The sequence below is a fragment of the Ambystoma mexicanum genome, chromosome 12, assembly GCF_040938575.1.
Source record: "Ambystoma mexicanum isolate Mex_15411 chromosome 12, UKY_AmexF1_1, whole genome shotgun sequence".
Classification (NCBI taxonomy): domain Eukaryota; kingdom Metazoa; phylum Chordata; class Amphibia; order Caudata; family Ambystomatidae; genus Ambystoma; species Ambystoma mexicanum.
This window is the reverse complement of record NC_090936.1, coordinates 924400249-924423100: the sequence shown is the minus strand read 5'-3', so window position 1 is coordinate 924423100 and position 22852 is coordinate 924400249. Positions and strand designations below refer to the sequence as shown.

At 45.1% G+C, this 22852-nt stretch overlaps 1 protein-coding gene across 2 annotated transcripts in view; it reads right to left on the bottom strand.

Annotated features, from left to right (window-relative positions):
• The window catches only part of ELK3 (ETS transcription factor ELK3), a 298938-nt gene that overhangs the window by 21375 nt on the left and 254711 nt on the right, over positions 1–22852 (bottom strand). For both annotated transcript variants that reach the window (XM_069629413.1, XM_069629412.1), the window contains exon 4: positions 155–277. In XM_069629413.1, the coding sequence (XP_069485514.1) occupies positions 155–277 (123 nt within the window). The remainder of the gene's footprint in view (positions 1–154; positions 278–22852) is intronic.

Here is a 22852-nt window from a genome sequence, read left to right as displayed (position 1 = left end):
CTGTTTTGAAAGTATATTCTTACACATTTGTTTTTAAACCTACCAACCTTTAGTCACTTACATTCTCTCCAAGGACATTGGAACAGCTTTCTATCATTTCCAAATGTACAAACATATAGGTGGAATAAGAGATATACTGGAAAAAGAAACTGACCTGAAATAAGGTATTTGGTCCCTGCATCCTGGCAGGACTCAGTGGAGCCACAGGGCTCAGGCTACTCCAGAAATGAATGCTTGACAGCAGAGGACTTGGTGTTAGCAATAATCCTGTTGGTGTCTGCAAGGTAAATGTCAAAGTCATATTACACTATTGATACTTCTAAGATATGCATACAAATATTCCTGACATTCAGAGGAAAATCAAGTGAGGTGTAGAGTCCACATTTCTACATGAGTTTATACACACACACATGCACATGGCTGGGCTTGAAAGGCGTTGCTGTGTTTGCTGCTTTTTTGTGTGCGAATTGTTCTATAATTAAAGATATATGTCCACTAATCTTGATGAAATTCATTTTGCTGCGTTGACTGTGCGACCCTGAAACATTTTGTGTCTGTGTTTTCTCTCTCTCTCTCTTTCTCTCTCTCTCTCTCTCTCTCTATATATATATATATATATATATATATATATATATATATATATATATATATATATATATATATATATATATATTCAGTGAAAAAACGTTGTTAAAGGGATGTTATGGTTAAATTGCACTAATAAAAACCTATCAAAACCAGTGGAAAAAGTGTGTTCAAGGGATATTATGGTTACAAGTAAAATCGAAAAACCCCAGAAATTCGCCAGTTATGGTAAGCTAAGCAACCATAACTCACGCCACCACTGTGCACTGCTAAGACTAACACCCAGGACATGAAAGATGACATCACAAGTGTCATTGATGACCCAAAACAGACATTTTCAAGGCTGCCAGGGCCACTGCATACCGTGTTTCACCCTTATTAGGGATCATCAGTGCAATATAGCCCTGACAGCCTTGTGGTTGGAGCATTTGGCCATGTTTTCACAACACCAAGAAAGTTATGGTGGGTTTAAAAAGGTTTGAAAAAAAACCTTTCACCTGAAATGTGAAAGTAGGAAAGTCCATTTGGGCCAAGTCACATATTCCGCAACGCCAGCTAGTAGCCATTGGTGGAAGTTCACCTCCAGTTCTGAGCCTCAACATCAACACATTATGGATATGTAAATTAGCTCAAAATGCAAACCTTTTCTCCAGGAAATTGTCTTTGGCTAAGAGGGCAGTGCTATTTTATGCATAGCTTAATCAACCAAAGATAGACATTTTCAAGGCTGCCAGGACCACTACATAACAGGTTTCACCCTTATTAGGGATCATCAGTGCAGGATAGTCCTGACAGCCTTGTGGTTGGAGCATTTGGCCATGTTTTCACAACACCAAGAAAGTTATAGTGGGTTTAAAGATCTACCTTCTACGGTACCTTTGTCACTTCTACTATATAAATGTATACCATATTTCTGTACTATTTCTGTCTCTTGCACTGCAAATTGATGCCTCATGGTGAATAGATCACCACTCGCTTAGCCCACATGCCTCAAACCGCAGCTTAAAATGCCTCCTATCCTACCTAGCTTACCCTCCTGCCTTTCCTCGGCTGCCAGCCACCGCAAGATGCCCTAGCCTGCTGCCTTAGCACAAGATTCATAACAGATCTCATTCCTATCTGTTAATCGCATGCTGAAACGGTGCCCTAGCCTGCTGCCTATGCCTATACTGTAGACCAATACTTGTGCCAGAATATACTATCTGTACTTCTAGCCAGATGCCTATGCCTTAGCATAACACTTGTGGCAGAGAATACTACTTGCGCTGTAGCCTGCTGCCCATGCCCTAGCCCAATACTTGTGCCAGTATATACCACTTGTACATCTAGCCTGCTACCTATGCCCATGCCTTAGCCTAACACTTGTGCCATAGAATAGCACACACATCTCAGCCTAAGCAGCTCAACTTGAATATATGTTGTGACAGTATGACAATAACTTTACTGGGTGCGCTAAAATGCTCGTCTAGCTAATACTATTAACTAGCACTGTGTACCCATACCAGAAATCCCACTATGGTCAGCCTTGAGCTGCCAAGCCTGTGTACATCACATGCTAATCTACATGAGGTAACCTTAACTATGGCCACCTTTCTACCACTTCTCAACACCATAGCTCCCACCAAGTTCCTACCTGATTTCCATTCTAGTAGGACTTCAAACACTGCTAAACTAGAAAACCTTAGCCAACAGCCACTACTGCCTCACTGCCACACAATGGATCCAGCAGTTTGCTACCCACCCGACTCCAAACCAACCTTGTCCTGTCAATATTAGAAATTTAAGACTAGGCTCTCGTTTAAAAAACACTTGGTTGCCTAACGCTCATAGCATTTCGCACACTCACTACAAGACTACTAGAGACTACCTGGTACCCAAATGTACCACTAGCCCCATCTGCAATCCTGTTGCCAACTTCCCAAATCCAAGTACGCCAACATTCGATGTACCTCACCACATCAAAGGAGCCCTCATAAACGCCAGGTCATTGTTAGCTCATGCACTGGACATTGCTGATCCCATCTCATCCAACCACCTTGATCTCCTAGCTATTACTGAAATGTGGCTACACCCTGCAGCCGGCCCCACCCGCTCTCTAGCTATTCCTGAAAACTACACAATTCTCAGTACAGATAGGGAAACTAGTAGAGGGGGTGGAGTAGCTATCATTACCAAGAACCAACTAGGTCTCAGAGAAATCACAAATGAACAGTTCTCCTCTGGAGAACTTCTTTCAGTCAAACTTCCGCTATCTGCGGTTCGCACCTTATCCATACACCTGCTATATAGACCCCCTGGCCCTCTCTCCTCTTTTGAGGAAGACATTATGCATCTCCTTTCCAGGAACACCAAATCAGGCTCCCAAATTATGTTATTAGGTGATCTAAACTTAGGATTTAATGACATAAATGATGACAACCCCACAGCCTTAGCCAATGCTCTCTTGGAACTAGGCTTTGTACACTGTATATCCAGCCTGACACACAATAAAGGAAGAACCTTGGACTGGATAGCAGATTTAAACTGCAATACTAAGATCCTCTCCAACTCTCCCTGTGCCTGGTCCAACCACCATGTCATTTCCTTCACCATTCAGAACTGCCCACGACCAGATCCTAGCGCCCCCCCTAGCACCTCCAGCACTGACTAGAAACATGCGCAATGCCACACTAGAAAACCTACTGCCACTAATCCAGCCTAGAACGAACCAACGTAAGCCTAACAACACTGACACTTTTTCCCTGGTTGAACTATACAATCACACCTTGCTCCAGACCATGCACAAAGTTGCCCCTTAAAATTAGGCAAAGCCAAACCACGAGCTCACCTCAACAAGTTGTTCACTTCAGAACTGAAAGAGCTACGTAGATCTAAAAGAAATTCGGAAGCCAACTGGCAAAAATCGCCCACAGACTCAAATAAGCCTGTGTTTACAACTGCATCCAAACAATACAAATCGGCTATACTAAAAACTAAAAGTAACTCCTTCAACAAAAGAATTCTCAATGCTAACTCGAGTACCAAAGAACTCTTCACTATCCTTAGGGAGTTAGTGTCCCCAGCATCACCGACTGATTCCTGTACCAAAGATACTTCCTGGTGCTCCAAGATTCAAAAAGACAAAATATCTCTCCTATAAACCAAGATGGAAGCCAAAAAACGAAGCCTGAGTTCAGACTCTAGGCCTGCCGATTCTCAAGACCCTCCACCCAAACCTTGCACCCTTTTCAAATTCTCACATGTCACAATCAAGGACGTAGAAAGCATTATAGCCAGCTTAAAGCTCTCCAGATGTTAAGGCGACACCTGCCCTGCTTCAGTCATAAAAAAAGGGGCTAAGGAATTTGCCCCCTTCATTACCTCCTTTATAAACGCCTCATTTAAAATCTACACATTTCCTAACAATCTCCGAGACTCGTGGGTCATGCCTCGTCTCAAAAAACTCAATCTGGACCCAAGTATTCCAAACAATTTCAGGCTTCTAACAACAAGATCCTCACTATCACCTCTGTACTTCAACATTTACCAGACTCTGCTAATCAAGATCTTCAAAAAATCCAATCATACGTACTACAACTACGCAGACGACACTCAAATCATCTACATAATTGAAGATGCACAAGAAGAAAACGCAACTCTAGGAAAATGCATCAAAGAAATCTATGACTGTATGAATGCCAACAACCTGAAAATCAACCCAGGAAAGACAGAAATCATGATTATATCCAAAAACCAGGAGAACAACACCTACATCCCGTGGCCGATAGAATTGGGAATGGCGCCCATACCATCAAAAGTAGTAAAAAACCTGGGCATCCTAATGGACAACGCACTAACCTTAGAACCACAAGTAAACACAATAATTAAGAAATTCTTCTTCCTCCTTCACCCAACAAAAAGAATCCTACCATTCCTTTCATTTACCCACAAAACACTGACAATCATCACCCTCATCAGGTCAAGAATCAACTACACCAACAGCCTCTAACTCGGAATGCCGGAATACTTGCCGAAGAAACTGCAATGCATGCAAAACGCAGCAGCCAGACGGTATCAGGTAATAAAATCGCGGCAAAAATGTCACTGGTGAAAGAAATCACGGCAAAAATGCTTTGGTTTGAACCGGTAAAGGTGTTCCCCAGTATACCATTTATGGAGACCGGGGCTTGCGGGGGTGTTCTCTGCTCCCCTTAAATGGTATAATGGGTCCAGGGTTGCGGGGGTGTCCACTGCATCCTTTACATGATTGTGGTGCAAAAAACCACAGCATTTTTGCTGCAATATTTTGTATTCATAGCCATTTTTGCTGCGATTCTAAGACATTGAACCAGCCAGACTTCTCCTCAAACTATCTAGAAGAGACCACATCACACCAGCACTAAAAATGCTACACCGGCTTCCAATCAAACAACGTATCAATTTCAAAACAATGTGCATAACACACAGAGCAATCAGCAGGCAGGGAGCAGAATTCCTACAAAAGAAAATAACCATCTACAATCATTCCACCATTTTTAATCTAGCTAATTTACTGCAATTAGATGTGGTGGAAACGGTAAATGAGTTGGAAATACTGCCAATCTTATAATGAAGCCATAGGTTGTTTATTGTCAATAAATACCTCCACTATACTGGTCCAGAGTAGGTGGTGGAAAAAGGAATCACAGAACCATAGCCAACCTATAATTATAGATAGGTAGCTTGCAGGTATTGGGTATATTCCACCTCTGTGTTCCGACTAACATCATAGACAACTAATGCTTCACTCTTCCATCAGATGTCACTTAGAACCCCTCAGTGGAATATATCCCCTTAGGTGATAACGTCCCCTCTATAATTATTTAAGTCTTTGTTTGTAACTGTGTTTGAAGCAAAGAAAATGCTTGAACATTACTGACTGTACAGTCTGTAATAATGGCTACTAGGACGACTGCCTTCAAAGTCAAACCAGCCATTTATTAGAGGTCATAGGGTCAACTTTAAGTTTTGCCAACATGTCTGGGCAACAAAGAAGGTGCGATTTTGGGTTTTGGAGGGACTTCAACAGGAATTTCTTCACTGACATAACTACGAGTGACATCAAGGATGGAGCCCGGTTAGGCACCAGCAGTAATGGTGGAGTGATGATCAGGAGAGATGCGCACGCCTGGCTATTCTATGAATGTGCGCCAATGCTGATTACTTGTCAGAAAAGTTGTAACTTTCCTGTCTAATGTAAAGTCTTTAGACCTCTCCACTCCTGCACCGTCTTGCTGTTCTCAAACCCTCAGCAGTGCTTTCCGAGGGTTAGGCTGCAGCTTTTTCTGAATCAACAGCAGCATTGCTGTGCTGGTAGGATCAGAGGGTCAGGAATTGGTTACTCCTCTTTGACTTTCGGAACGTCTACTACAAAAACTATTTACTGAGGTGATTTATGTTGATTAGACTCTCGGGATGGGCAGGGTACAGCTGTGTGTGCATTAATAGAGCAGATGATCTTGGTACAGGACGTCCTGAATACAGTTACATTATGCCTCTGACTCGATTTTGGAGCCTTTCTCTCCCCATGAAGCCCACCTTACCCTTCTTCTCTTCAGGATCATTTCCTGGTCAAAGAGATCGCAGGCATCTAGATGGTACTAGGAGATTGGAAAAAGTTTATAAACAAGTTACTTTCTAATCCTCAAGAAGGGTGGTGGTCTGCAACCTATCCTAATCCTTTGCCACATTCTAAAGGTTGTTTGCACATACCCACAATTGTGAAGACATAAGGTACTTATGATTTGTCATAGAGGGTTTGACCACCAGTTCACCTCAACGCCATTTGACCTAACTTCAGTTTCCAGGTCTTTCCTTGAGTACCAGCCACCACTGGTGCTCGGGTGTGCACCAACAACGGTGTAAGCCACCTTCTACCAACCGTGATGCTCCCCAATCCTCCACTACTCATTTGTATCATGACTCTGCTCCCCCAACCTCATTGCGGTAACACATGCTCATTCTCATGAATGGCAACCCCTCCTGTGCCTCTAATCAACTAATTGATCTTTAAAGTATCATATGTCTTGTACTTTCAATGGCTAATACTTCTCCCTTTCTTCAACCTTTGCATTATCATGGGCAACTTCCCTGCCACTGTTCTACAAATCTTCTAGAATCCTAAGCCAATCTGAATAACCCAACCAACTACCGTCATGTTTTTCTTCTACCCCGCACTATTCACCAGATCACCAACTACCTTCAGGTCAACAGTCTGTCTGACCAATCCCAACTTTCTCATCTGTATTCCGCTGCCATCACTCCACTGAAACTGTGTTGTGACTGGCTGATAGACTGTTGTTTCAATGATGGACAACTCAGGAGAATGTTGATAAATGCTTGGTGCATGAATGTTCTGAGGGATTTGAGCTGGAGTTCATGAAGATGGCTGGTGGGTGGTCTCTCCTGTTTAAGGCTTAAAAGTAACTGAAACCTGTATGTATGTAAAATAAAGGACCTGAACTTTCTAATCAAGAGGCCAAGCTGGTCAGTAATTGGAGAACAGACAATCCTCTTTTAAGTCACAACAAACTGATCTTGACTCTGATTTTCTCACTAGTGCATAAAACTCCAAACTCTCCTTAATCGGTATACTTCTAGATCTCAGGGCATACTTTGATATGCACCAAAACCTCTACCTCTTCCAAATCCTCCTTCTCCTTGGGAACAAAGACACTGCACTTGTCTGTATTGCCTCCTACCTCTCTGACCATACCTTTTCCATCTCATGGAACTCCCATACCTGTAACATTACACATCTCCCATTATGAGTCCCTCCAGGCTCTGTCCTCAGACCCCACTATTTACCCTTTACACCTTCTCTCTTGGAAAGTTCATTTCTTCTGTTGCCATCTCTTATAACCTCCTAACTGACAATGGCCCTCATTAGGACCCAGGCGGTAAGGGGTTTACGCCGGCGTAAACCATGGCGCACCTTACCGCCTGAGTACGAGTTCCCATAGCGCCATGGTGATTTTAACGCCTGCTTTTAGCAGGCGTTAAAATCCATGGCGCTAAGGGACCTTGTTGTTAATTACGCCACCGTAATTTACGGTGGCGTAATTAACGCCTTCCCCACTCCCATTATGCCCTATGGGGCCAGAAATGGGAATGGGGAAGGGTAAATGGGGATTGGGGATTTACCGCCCCGCCAACCTCGGAATGGGGCGGTAAGTCCGCCAACCCCCATGGCGGAGTTGGCAGCTTTGCGCCATGGACCCTGGTGCAAATAGCGCCATGGTCCTCCGCCAAGGTCGTAATGAGGGCCAATACCTAGATCTTCATCTCCTTCCCCACCTTCATCCCTGGCCGTTCTTGCTCCATCTCAAACTGTCTCTCTGCTATCCAGCAATGGATGGCACTTCAGTATCTTATGTTGAACTCCAGCTCTTCATCCTTCTGTTTGCTTATGTCCTAAACTACTCACATCATCCCTTATGGCTTGTAGACATTGGCCCTCATTAGGACCTTGGCGGAGGACGATGGCGCTATTTGCACCATGGTCCATGGCGCTAAGCTGCCAACTCCGCCATGGGGGTTGGCGGACTTACCGCCCCATTCCGAGGTTGGCGGGGCGGTAAGTCCCCAATCCCCATTTACCCTTCCCCATTCCCATTTCTGGCCCCATAGGGCATAATGGGAGTGGGGAAGGCGTTAATTACGCCACCGTAAATTACGGTGGCGTAATTAACAACAAGGTCCCTTAGCGCCATGGATTTTAACGCCTGCTAAAAGCAGGCGTTAAAATCACCATGGCGCTAGGGGAACTCGTACTCAGGCGGTAAGGTGCGCCATGGTTTACGCCGGCGTAAACCCCTTACCGCCTGGGTCCTAATGAGGCCCATAGTGTTCTCCTTGGCAGCGATAAATGTCACCAATTCATCACCTGTGTTGCAACTGCTGCTTGGCTCAATCTGCCGAACATTAGGAAAATCTGTCCTTTTACTTACAACTCCACCAAAACACTCCTCCTTACCATCATAAACATTCACCTTGACATTTACTGTAGCCTACTCCTAGGCACCCCCCTCTATACATTTACACTCCTTTACTTTACCTACTACATTCTCCTCTGCTCCTCCTGGATGCCCCAATATGCAACACTGATCCCTAAATTCATCTATTCCCCACCTCAGTCAATTCACTCCAGCACCCATCTTCACCTCTTTGTTCCCAGCTCATCTCCTGCTATCACCTGCTTTAGATCCTTCTCACATCGAGCCTGCAGCACTGTATTCCCTCCCACCTCGATACAAAGATATAAATACTATTAATGTATTTAACGCTGCCCTCACACTCCACCTCCTCTCACTTAAAGGTCATTATGCTTTGTCCCATCCCATCATCCCTTCCACTGGATTCCCTATTATGCCCCCACTGTACATAATGCACACCCTACCATGATGTTGTATGACAAATGTTACTTAACAGTCTTTCTTGTGAGGGGTCAGTAATGTTAGACTCACAACTGTATTGAGTTTCCTCGGGATTTGCCATTTTATTACAAATAAATAACAGAAATCCTAACTAAACCTACTCTGCTAGTGGATTCCCTACCTTTTCTAAGTTCTATGGGAAAACCTCCTAGCATTCACAAAACGGACCCTCACCTTAAACAAAATACACATTCAAAACAACATATGTATGATATAAATATAAGGTTACCAAACACCCAGTGTCCTGGATGACTTCTCGTGGTCCTGGGCAGGTCTTGCTCCCCCAAAAATATCCCATAGTCAGTTTTCACCAAGGAACAAAAAGTCTCAACCAAAGTTTTGAGAAATTCCAAAGAAACAAAAAAAGTTCATGCAAATAATATCCACTGGTCAAAGTCTCTTCTTTGCTGAAAGACTTCTTGCTTTACAATTCCACAAAGAATTAATAAGCCCCAATGACATTTCTTGGAAGACTTCCTTCCAAGAAAGAATAGATAAAGTTGAGAAAAGTACCTTCTCCCACTTTGATGACAACTTCTTCACTTTCAGCTTCTGCAGTGTCTTATATACACATTGGCAGGATGTTTCTGCTTGAGATTTACTCCTCGCTCTCAGCAGCTTTCTTCTGTGCTGCAACTGTGAGAACAGGGTCCTTTGCCCCACAGTTAGCTTCAACAGTTCTGACAAATACTGACAGCCACAATCCTGCTACTACAACATCTACTGCTTTGCAATCTGCTGCTACAACGTCAACTTCAAGGATGGGCAATTCCACAAGACATCTTCTACTTCCACAGGTTGGCAAGGCACTGTTCTTTCAATCCTTCAGAAAGGGGAGCGTCTTTGCCTGTCTTGCAGCTACCATAATATCGGCTTTGGGTTTCAGACAGAACTTTGATACACCTTGCCTTCAATAGTTACCCCAAAGTGGTTGTGCCACTCTCCAAGCTTTGGATAAAGTCTCTTGGGTAAAAATACACTCCTCAGTTTAAGAGCACTGGTATACAGTTCTAATGTGCATGGGTTTTTACTTTCATAGAGATCCCTCTATGTGCTTGGGTAATGCTTGTTCTGGCTTCAACTTCTACTATTTCCACACTCTCTTGCTTCAGCCTTTGATGTGTTGCAAGATGTGTGTCTTCAATTGTAATCAGGATTAGGCACACACGACTGAATTTTAGTATTGAACTGCCACTTCAAAGATAGACACGTTCCCACCTTTCGGTCAGCACCTCAGCCTCCAAGGTATCAGGAAACATTTGTCTCATGCACAAAGTCCCTTTAACAATACTTGCAACTCTTCATGAAAGTCTGTTTAGCTTTAATTGGGCTACTGGCAGCATTCGCTGTGTTAACTGGAGACGCACTACCGCTCAGCAAAAAAAGTATTACTGATGTTAGGGAAAGAAAGGCTTTTCATCACACGCGAGCATTTCAGTTAAGCACGTGTTAGTTTCCCATTGATAAAAAAAATCTCACTTCTGCGATTGATTTCTACAGTTATCGGCAAGGGCTTCTCAGGAGTATGGAGCTTCGTTTTCCGGCTCCCAGTCATCAGATTAGACTGTGTACTGATATTGAGGTCATACATCTTCATAATGATCAAAATCTCCACTTTTCCGACTCCCAATTAGAACGACTGCAGGCAGCTGCAGCTTCCCGGCTTTGCTTCTCCTGCTACTACTGCGGGCACGCTTAGGATCCACACCCCGCTGCTGCACAGGTATCTCCGATCCGGCCTCATTAAAGGAGAGTTTCTTACTCTCCAGTTTCCCTCGGCTTGACTCTCCACACATGCTTTGGGAACACCTGCAACTTCCGCTCTGCAATTACAGCAATGAGGCGCACCTGGAAAGACTGCCTGCTGCTTTCTTTTATCTCTAGTGCTGCCACAGCTATTCAGGCTTTGTTAGCACAGGACCAACTCAGAATTTGCAATTGGAATTTGCCTCTCTACTCCGGCGTCCCTGTTGTGATCACACTTCCTTGTAATCTGCTGGCTAAGTGCTCTGTTTCTTCTGCCACCTCTGACCTTCCAGCTCCTGCCACAGCTTCTTTCTACTGCGTCTTTCTCCAGCAGCCTTTTATGCTCCTCAGTTGGGCTGATTAGGTTCAGGGGCAGGCCCTTAAGATGAATTGCCTGACCTTGTTTAAAGTCAGTAGGCGTGCCTGCATGACCTGGACTCCTACCTGGCCCCGTTAGCCCTCTTCCTCTTCACAGTCCCTGAGGAAATATGGGACTTTTAGCGGGATTTAGAAAAATGTAATTTCTCTAATTCTTCAAAGGATGTTAAAATAGATTTTCTTCCCCAGATTTTATTAAGAGAAGAATTATAAGGATTAATCCTTTTAGAGACAGAAGGGACAGAAAAGGTTACATGGGCATTGTTCCTATTGGAATACGTTTGACCTTGTCGAGGATATGGGACCCTTAGTGTATAAAAGATTGGTTTCTTGGGTGCCCTATAAAACTGAGTCACTCTTTCAGGTTTCATCCCTTTACCCTTACTAGAGGATCGGGATGTACCAAAATGGCAATAAGCCAATTCCTCCTTTAAGTTTGGGTTAACAGCCTTCCTCTTTGTGGCAAAATACTGTGTCCCACCCTGCGCAATCTCCCCCCTTCCCTGGGTCTGGTCTCTACCCAGGTGATCCTCCCGCAGTACACCACCCCCAGGATTGGGATCAGGAAGTTCCTGCCCTCTCCTGGCCACCTGGGAGGAGACTCTAGGTAGAGTTTTAGTGGGGGATTTGCAGGATTCTCCATATTCTGTAGATTTCATCTGCTTTAGAATTGCATGCTATACAAAGTCAGGCTATCTAGTACTTGGTCCCGAGTGAAGCAAATTGATTACTCATAATTTAAAGATAAGCATTGACATTGCTGACACACTATCCCTATAATACAGGTAACCTCAATGCCCCTTTAAGACAGCATCCCTCAGATTGTTCATTTTTCTGCCAATGTGTAAATCATGAGTTAAGATGTAATTCAAATATATTGTGAGCACAATAAATGACTAGCATCCAACTCACTGCAAAACACTTCAAACAGAACAAATATAAACATATTCTTATGTACATTTACATTCTAAAAAACAGTTGTGGTTTGAGATACCTATGTGCAAAACAAATTATCAGAGTATAAAAGCTTGCTGCATATGAACAGGGAAACTGGACGCCAGCTGGTACATCCTGCTTAGGGCCCAGAGGGGTAATTCATTTGAGTGTATTTGTGTCTAGTTTCCACTTGTGTTCTTGCAGCATCTGGCCACTGTGGTTGTCTGCTAATAAGCTGTCAAACCCTGGTGCATTCTCAGACACTAAGGACACTCCACGTTTGGGGCACCAGTGAAAGATTAGCTGTTGTATTTGGGGAGAGTATCTTGGAGTGAGAACCGCACGGTTTGTTGAGGTAGAAAATTGCTGTTGTATTGTCATGTTGGCCCTTCATTTGTGTGTGGAAGCTGTATAGTGTTAGGTGAATTGCCATCATTTCAAGACATTTATGTTTAACTGTGCATGTTGGTCTGTTCACGTAGGCCTTAATGTGTGCTCTCCACCCTTTTGTGGAAGCATTTGTTGTAATGGCCATATGCTTGGGGAGATTTGTGAAGTGTCATCCTTTGACCATGTTTATTTTGTCCCATCATTTGAGGACATTGAAGACTGTTGTGTAACTTTCTCTAGATCCTCCCAATGCACTTGATTGTGACCCTTGTATTCTAGGCCACTCCTGGAATGGCGTCATGGGCAGAAGGAAAGAATTGGATGCCTGATGCCATTAACCCCAACAGTTTCAGAACTTTTCCGCCTGTCATTTTTATTTATTGGCTAATAAGTGGGACCATGCCAGAAAGGCTTCAATCCTTTATTGCAATGGGAAGGACCGAGGGTGAGACAAGCTCTGCTCCCAGAAATGTGCAAATGAACAAGGCTTCAATTAGGTCACTGATTGGGAGTCCTGGATGATATAACAGTTGGATTGTTACTTGTGTGCGAATTGCACACTATTTGGCAATTTTCTCCATTATTAGCCAGTATTCCAGGTAAGGATGCACAAGGACTGTTTGTTTATGCAAGTGTGCTGCCTCCACAGACATAACCTTAGTGGACAGGTGTTGCTGATGTTATAGCAAGCAAGGTTTCTTTAAAATGGTAGTGATGAGTACTTACCTTTAACCTAAAGTACTTTCTGTGTCCTGGGAGCACAGAAATATGAAAGCATGCTTCTTTCATGTTCAGTGTTGCCATGTAGTTTCTTTGGGACAGCAACAATATGACCTCTTACAATGTTGCAGTTTTCCAAATCTGATTGCTAGTCACAGGTTGAGCAGAGGGTGAAGTGCCTTGTCTTTCTTAGGGGGGAACACAGAATTAGGTTGAATAAATTCCCTTGTTTTGCTCCCATGGTGGTACTTCTTCTATGGTTACCGGAGAGTTTTCACCTTTGCTTGCAGAGCAGTAGGGGATGTTCCTATTGTATGCCTGATTTCCCTATATTGAATTTGGTCCTGGGAAATCAAGAACTCAATTCAGTAACTGTACCTTACTGTGTCTGGCACCCACCGGTCTGTAGTGATCTTCACCCAATTGTGGGCATTGTGAAGCATTCGTCCCCCTTCAGGGGAAAGATGTGAAGGAATGTGAAATGTGAAGTCACGGTTTTGTGACAGTGCCACATCTTCCTCATGTTCGTCCCCTTCTGCTATGGCATTATTGTCCCTGTTGATATTGGTGCCGGGTATGTCCCACTTGGCCCAGTTGCCATGTATTTTCAGTTGCTTGAAAACATTGTTGGTACACAGGTGGCTACACTCAGCCTGTTTGCAATTTACCTTTTTTGGCCAATGGTCAGTTTGAATGCATACTGAGGACCCCATGGTTTCTATCACTTTGTTTTGGCCGTCCCTAGGTCTTCATCAACATCTTTGCCAAAGAGATTATCCCAGTTGAATGGCATGTTAATGAGTATAGTCTGTGTCTCAGGTCTACACATTGTACTCCTCAGGCATGAATACTGTGTATTTGCAATTGTGTTATTATAAGTTTGCCTATCTGATATCTCTGCTGCATAAGGCTACTCTTAATACTGGTGTTCAAGGCCAGTTGTCCCTCTAGATCAATGACTTGGGCTTGTGCCCACACATCTTCAGCCATTGTATTTCCATGCAGATGTTATAAGCCACAGTGGAAGCCATTTGCTTGCTCATGGCTTGCTGTCTTTTTGGCTGTGGAGACCTTGCCATCTATTCCAGGCCATCGTGACCACCTAGGAGGTTGCCTTTGGTCGGACCTTAGTGGGCCGTGAGACAATGACTTATACATCTTTTCTATGAGGCCATTAAAATACTGTGACAAAGTCCCCTGTCTGATTCTGAGGACTTCTAGTGGGTGGCTAAGAGTGCCAGAGGACTCCCCAAGCTAGAGGATTGTTGCCCAGATTTTGGTAAGAGGAGGATAACCTGTTCACATCCCTTAGTCCTTGTCTTGCGACAGAGGCAGCCGCTTCAAGTTCGCTGATCCTGAGAGAGCCTGTGAGTTATGGATGTCTCCCATTGCCCTGGGAGCCCGCCTGGGCAATGAACAAAACAAGTAAAGCAACAATGCCCTCACCTTCAAACTAGTTTATAACAAGGATAAACCATTCCAAAATAGCAGACCCAGCCTTAAAGGGTGTGAGTCAGCGCACCAGTGCTAAATGTTAATCACGTATCGAAGTCCCCTGCTTAGTTCTGGGGGTTAGCCAAGTGGGAGACTCAAGGGGCTGGGTTTCTCCTTGTGTCTGCGGTTGATGGACTTGGGAGTAAGAATGGAGGGGATCCCCTTGTTACGTTTGCTTGGTTACTGTCATGTGGTAGGAATAAGTTATGCGACAAACGTGGCTGAACCATCTGAGTGTCTGAAGCCCTCTTACATCAGACCCAAACTCCCCAAAAACAAAATGCATATGTTTAGTCATGCGCAGTAAGCCTTACACCCCCAATGCCTTTAAAATTCATACTGTTGCTAGTAAAAAGCTTCTTCACAAGAAATGCATTCATTTCAAACTCACTGGGCGATATTCCCAGAAACCTGAGTGCTCATGCAGGAAAGAAGGTTACCAGTTTGTGGTTTTCCAATGGAGTCACTAAGAGAGTCACTAAGGGTGGTGGCCAGAGCCCAGTGGGCCTGTGTGGGAAACAATGATTCAAGTGAGCAGTTTTCTGGCAGCCTTGGAGCTTCGGCAGATACAAGGTTACCAGACTATTGTTTGTCAGGAGAAGGTTTTCTCGTAGCTCATTCAGGGTTGCAGGTGAGATATGATATTCTGTGTACATTTGGACGAGTCATTAAGACTGTCAAGACTTTTGCCAACAGCATGCTCACATGATGGGGAAGGAGGGGATTAGTATCCTTCCCAGATAGTAGGCAGCAACACAGAGAGTGAAGTGAATTCCAAGCTGGCAGCTGGGCCTGATAAAAGGGGCGTAGGAGACCCATAAAATCTGGGGGGGGACAGTGGACATCCTTTCTCACATGTTTCAACAGCCGTGTGGCAAGTTAACATGTGAGATTGTCAGTAACTAATAAAAGTGTAACATTTCCATCAGGGCCTATCATTTAGATAGTTATTACATTTGATTGATCTCATAGAACATTGCAGATGTGGCAACAAAGGTGATGTGGTTTCTTTTCATTATGTTACACAAACAAATCTGTCCATCGATTTGTTCTAAACAGATTCCTTTCACTTCTTTATGGTTACAGGAATTACAGCCTGGGCACAAGGAATTCTGGGGGATTGTGACATGAAGTGTCTTGAATCTATTAATCATAATTTAGATGAAGCCGCCTCTATTTCTGCGTGCTGGGTGAGGTTAACAACAAAGGAGAGGTCGAGTTAGCTGGTTCTTTAAAGGTATTTGGGCAACTTCCCTCCGACCTTCACATCACCTGCCATTGCCGGTTTATCTTAGGTAACGGGCATAAGAAAAGGGGGCCAGGTGCTCACTGTGATTAAGGAAGTAATGTGTACTACCTTGTTTTCCTTTGTATTCAGCTGCCACTACACTGCAACTATGCACATGAGCCTGGTGCTCACAGCCTTGGTAGTCAAATGCAGATAGACGCACAGGAAGTCTCACACATGACTTCAGACTTGGGAGAATTCTGGGAGAGAAGCTGGCAGTAACTATAAATGTGTATGGATTTTGCCTGGTTTTTACAAGTGTAACAAAGATTGAACCCAAAGGGATTCCGCAATCTCCACCCAGTTCAACACGGGCCGAGCTGCAGGCTGATTGTGTGCACCAAGCTGTGTTAAGAGGCAGAACAGGCTTTCTGCCATGTGCTCAAGCTCTGGGCATTAGGTCCAATGGAAATCACCAGAGCATATTTGACTGGAGGAGGGCTTCTCTTTGCCAGTTATTCTAGGCCAGTATATGCCATCAGTAAAAGGAGAATATCGTAAAGCCCAGTGGATTCAAAAGAGGAAGCAACTCATGAACTTAGTTCATAAACATTTTAATAGGGCTTTGCATCATCTTGGGCAACTCAAAAAGGTATGAATGGCATGAGAAGGCTTCTGACAGTGAAATGTTTCTTCATGCAAAGTCTCTCTGGGTCTCTCTGTGGAGTCACTCACAGTCTCGGGTATATGTGCTTTGAAGACAGTTGTTCCGGTTGCTGGTTCTTTCTTTTCTTGGTGGACTATGGCCGGAGTAGGGTTACTCAGATATTGCATGTATTGGCTCTTATTAAGTAAGTTCCACACTATTTCCCAGAGGTGAACTACCCGGAGTCTCTTTGGATGCTTGGTAAGCCTGTGGCACTCTTCTCTGTCTTAATTTCCTCTTTGCTGAGTCAATGCCCACAGATGTCTTCAGGTCTGTTGCTAAGCCTTGCCTCTTGCCCTTTAGCTGGCCGTTGACTAACCTCTTCAATGTTCTGCCACATGCTTCTTCCTTCTCCCACTCCTCCCAGACAATGCACAGACTGGCGTTGTCTTACTTTCTGGATGTCACAGTCCTTGCACCTTCAAGGGACTTGCCACCATCACCCCATATTACATCCTGCTCCTTATCTACTACTCCAACTGCTGGTCTTTTCTCTGTGCTATCAGGCTTCTCTTCCCTCCTCTCCTTAGATTCTTTTAATTTTTCCCTATCTCCACTTCTTGACCTCCTCTAACCACTCTTGCCCACTCCCACCACCTCCTTCTTACCTTCTTTTGACTACTTTTGCACTCTCCCCAATTCTCAGCTCTTTCACCTGCCTGCTGTTTTCTCCCCTCATCCATCTCATTAAACTCATTCTACACCTGTACCTCATATTGCCCCTTCAACTGCTTCAACACCTGTACCTCCTACTGCCCCTTCAACTGCTTTGACACCTGTACCTCCTACTGTCCCTTCAACTGCTTCTGCACCTGTACCTCCTACTGCCCCTTCAATTGCTTCTGCACCTCCACCTCCTCTTGCACTTTCAGCCCCTTCTTCACCTCCTTTTCTTCCTACACCTTGAGCTCCTTCTGCACTGACATGTCCTCTTACACCTTCTATGTCGTTTGCGCCACCACCTTTTCCTGCAACTTAACCTCTTCTAATCTCTCTCTCTGCACCTACAAATTCTCCTATCCACCACTCTCTGCTGCCCACCCTACCTGCAACTCTACCTAGGTTTCCACAGGGCTTTTGTTCCCCAAGGACCCACATTCGTACAACGATATTCACGTGTGCCTGATAATACATTGGTTTTTGATAGTGAAAAGGCTGTAAGGATTTGAGGAAATCATTTGTGTGTACTGCTTGCCTCATAGCAGGCTTTACAACGCAGACCGATGCTGGAATAGGCCAGTACTCCAATTTGAAATTCTCATTCTCACAGATGCGCATGGGAGAGAATAAGAGGAGTTCACAAAGTGGGTTGCTGCACCTTTGGGAGAGATGTCATGTTGGAGACTGGCCCTCATTCTGACTCAGGCGTTAAGGGGTTTACGGCGCCGTAAACGGCGCCGACCCTTAACGCCTGATTACAAGGTTCCCTTTGCGGGATGGCTTTTAACGGCTGCTTTTTGCAGCCGTTAAAATCCATGCCGCAAAGGGTCCTTGGCGATAATTACGGCACCGTAATTTACGGTGCCGTAATTATCGCCGTTCCCCATTCCCATTATGCCCTATGGGGCGAAAATGGGAATGGGGAAGGGTAAAATGGGAAATGGGGATTTACCGCCCCACTCACCTTGGAATGGGGCGGTAAATCCGCCAACCACCATGGCGTAAACATAGTTTACGCCATGGTGGTAAGGGTACGACCCAGGCGGTAACTTACTGCCTGGGTCGTAATGAGGCCCACTCTGTTTGGTAAATTCCGACTTCCCATTGTCAGTATGTGAATTCCAGGGGTCCACACAGACACATTATTGTAAGTGGATTCAAGGAAGTATTTTCCTACTGCAGGCCGCATGTGTTGTGGGGTTTCAAAGAAGTCTCCCCAGACTGCCACTAGGCTGCACATTACATAGTGAGTGGTGGGGCTTGAGACCACGAGTCACTAACGCAGACACCCTAATAGCTAGGAAGGAGACATCATCACAATCCTCCTTAGTGTTTCCAGCTCTGGTCTCATCACCATTTGCTTAATTATATTAACTTACTCACATGACTATGTGCAGTACCCAACAATGGGACTAGCCCAGCTATCTATACACCATTTGAACAGTTTCTTGCTTTCATTTTCAACAAACAGAAACAAGGAATGTAATGCGGAGGGTACTGTTCATGAGTAATGCACCATGTTTATTGACATCCACTGCACTTTAGGCAAAGTTTGCCAAGAGCTGTAAAGTAGACACATGCCGCCTTTATGGTAAACATAATAGAAGCAAGCATGTGCTTGCAGGCCTTCCAACTAATAATTTGTTACTGCAAGTTGTGCTGCAGAATGGAATATCACCACACCTGTCTCACCCATGAGCAAATAATGCTGCCCGACCCTCTGGCACCGAGCCAAAAGAATGCTTAAGACACTGGGGATAAGCTCCAGGAGATCATGAATATGGTAGGGTTCCTAGTCATTGCATCGATTTCGTACCATCGACATGCCATTCCATCTAAAAAAATGCATCGAAAAAATTCCATCAAATGCATTTTCTTTCCTTTTTTTTAATTTATTTTAATGGGGGGTCCCCCCAAACTCCCTTTGTTAACCTTTAAAACCCATTATAATTAAACTAAACCCTTTACCTTTAAAAAATGCATTCAATGCTTTTTCGATGGTATTGCATTTGATGCAATGACCAGATACCACATGGTAGTAGTGCCGCTGTGTAAAGCTCATTGCCTTAACATAAAAAAACTAGCATGCCTGTTTTCTGTCCCCTGCTTTACCTCATGTAAACGACTAGTCCAGAGCACTACTCATTAAATCCATCACCCTTGAACTGAGCACACAACAGTGTTCCAAGACCCCTTCCCGTGCAAGGACAAACAAAATGAAAAACGGGTAACTTATCACAGTAGCGCTAATTCTGAGGGGAGAAAATGTGAGAAAAACACGCTCCCGCTGAACTTTTTTGTCTCTGCTTCCTTCACTGCTTATTGCCAACTGGGTGGGATCTGGCGGGCCCGAAATGAGCCAGCTGGAATGCCGAAACAGGAGGCCAACCCTTGCTCCTGACTATCCAGCTTTAATAGAACGGAATACCCATTGCCTCGCCAGTCACACGTATAATTACAGAAATGCACTATACCCCATTTATTTCCCTATCTAAACTAAATATTCTTCCCGCAATACGTTAGGCACGCAGCAGCAAGAGCATCAAGCGGAAATGGAGACAGAGCTCAGAAACAGGGAGAGGGATCAGGATCGTGGACGGAGGGCAGCAGCGTGGACACCCGTCAGATCTAAAGAAAGGGAACAGAACCACAGAAAGAGAGCAGAGCCAGAGCTAGAGCCAGAGCCACAGTAAGCGTAGGACAGAGGATAGAGCCACAGAAAGAGGAGGGCAGAGCCCCAGTGAGCGGAGGGCAGAGCGCAGGGGCGCAGTGTGCTAGGGGTTTGGGGGGACGGCAGTGAGCGGGGTAACAGAGGACAGAAGCAGAGTGAGCGGGGGAAAGAAAGCAGATCGAGGCACAGTGGGTGAAGGATTGATAGCAGAGTCACAGTGAGCGCAGGACAGAGAGGGGAGAAACAGTGAGGACTAAGAGTGGAGGCAAAGTGAGCGGGGGACAGAGAGGGGAGGCACAGTGTGAGGGGGACAGAGAGAGGAGGCACAGCGAGCGGAGGACAGAGAGGGGAGCACAGTGAGGAGGACTAAGAGTGGAGGCATAGTGAGTGGAGGACAGAGAGGGGAGACACAGTGAGCGGAGGACAGACAGCAGAGGCACAGTGAGTTGCGCTAGGGGAAGAGACATAGATCATAATCAGAGACGGGTGACATAACCAGCAACAGCAATGGTAGAAATGTGCAGTACCCGGGCCAGAGCTCATTGCCATGCACGTAGATCTGTAACAGAGACAGCGCAGGTGCCAGAGTGTTTTCCAACTAGGGAAATGGACAATTCAATGCCCAGGTTCACAGATCATTGCATGCTCTGACCAAGTAAGCCTTGTCCGATCACAGGCACGTGCTGCCCCTCACATTGGATGGATGTGAATGGCCCCGGAGACAGGCGAATCCGTGCACGCTTTATTCTCACACAGAGGGCAGAGCACGTGCTGTAGCTTTGCAAGCATCCCTACCTGAGAACTGGAAGAGCATAGGTAGCATACTACATCAGCACAGCGCACAAATAGAGCAGGCGCAGGGTGGGCCGCAGCATGCTCAATTCTTTCCTCATTTGGGATGGGGCCATGCCTGAACGCTGTCGGAGGAACGTGTTGTCTCTTCAAACACTCGCAGCAGCCACGGTACCTGAAACAATTTTTTTTCTTTCTCCAAAAGAGCAAAGTGGGAATCCATGCCTCGGGGTGAACTGGCAGAGGGGGGCCACTTTACTTACCTTATTACAGTAGCTGCTGAGGTCTCAGGAGGTCGAGAGTCGCAGTCAGAGTCTCACTCTGTCTCCCTAAAACACACGCTGCTGTCAGTCAGTCATTGGAGCATGCGTCGTTGCCTGGCTTCTCCTTCGTTCTAGAAACACTGAAGGATGAGGCTGCGCAGCAGTGCACTGTGCAGCCAGGGCACATACAGTTTGTTCCCCGGCCTAGGCACGTTGCAAATGCGCAGGCGCGGGGCACGTGATGCATGAGCAAGCAGCAGAAGTTTGTGTTTTAGCCCACTGTTGCAGAGTATGAAGAGTTAACCCAACGCTGCAGAGACACAATTCCAAACCAAATTCTGGGGGGGATAAATGCCATTATATCCCCGCCACCTAAAATTGTGGGGGGATTTGTCTCCCCCTTCCCCCCATGTTTTACGGCCATGTCTGATAATCGCTTGGTCTGGCCTCCAGAGACAAAGAAAGCCAAGGTAAACCCGGGACAGACCACCAATCCCAGCCCATCACTCATCTTAGAACTCATGTGAACCCATCAGAAAGAGCCAAGCCACAGGGAGGAGACAGAACACCAAAAGACTCTACTTAGTCATTGTGTGTGTTGTTAGAGTATATGGTCCTGACAGGCAATTAAAGAGTGTTGCTGAGCAGTACTAGGGAGAGAAGGAGCAAAAGCAGGAAAAGGTAGTAACATCAGGGGGGAAGCAGCTACTGAAGAGAAGGTGGTTACATTAGGAGATGAAGGTGATATTGAAGAAGAAGTGGTAACGTGGAGAAGGTGTAATTGAGGAGGAGGTGATAACATCATAGGTTAGGATGGTAAAGAGGAAGAGTGTGATGAATGCCATCTGCGAGGGTGAGGGAGCCTGGGTTTTCTATTTTTAGCAATAAAATGATGCTGATAACTTTGTTTCTGAAAGAGGGCTCTGCTAATCAGATCCTACTTTAATAATTTTGAAAGTATCAGAGTCATGACCCTGCCAGAGGGGAGAAGAGACCATTCTCAACCTGGAGCAGATGACATAAAGGGCTTTGCTCAAAGCTGATCCTACACCAGAGGTGTGGTGCGGGTGAAAGTTGATGGAGACCATAGTCCCTGACTCCCCAGAATACCTGGTCTGTACAACTAATAGTACCACAGTCCCCTCTGCAATGCCAGCTAGCCTCTGTCCTAGAAATGTTTTTTTTGTTTTCTTTCTAGAACTACATACCCCAGAAGAGTCTAAGCCATTGAAATGAAAACCTGAACCAGACCCAGAAAATAAAAAGGGTCACCGTGCAGAACTCATTGTCACCAGAATTTGACATCTCAGTTTGGGACCCCAACCCATTACCACCGAGGAAGAAAGAAGGGAAATGCCAGAAAATCAGCATCCCTGATGTGGGGCACCTGGACGGTAGAAAATAACCGTCATCCCAGATGCTACAGAGAATACACCAGAGAACCGAAAGGGAGGCAGAGTTCACTGAAGGTTTTACAACTTGTGAATAGAAGACCCAACCCCATAGAACAGGCAACCACAGGGACAAATGGGAATACGGGGGAGGGAAGGGCAGGACAGGCTGCGCTATAAAAGCCTAGTGTTAGGAAATATGTTTGTTTTGCTGCTTTCCTCCCATAGACTTCTATGGGAACTGTTTCCTTTTGCTTTGTTTGCACTGATGACCTGACATCTTGGTGGTAAGTAAAGCCTGCTTTACTTCCCTTGCATTTTGCTCATTCTTATGGGAAAACGTATTAGTCCTTAAGACTATTAGAACTGGGAGACTATGGCCCTCATTAAGAGTTGGCCAGTACACAGTAAAAGTGCTGGTAGTAACGTTTACCAGCAC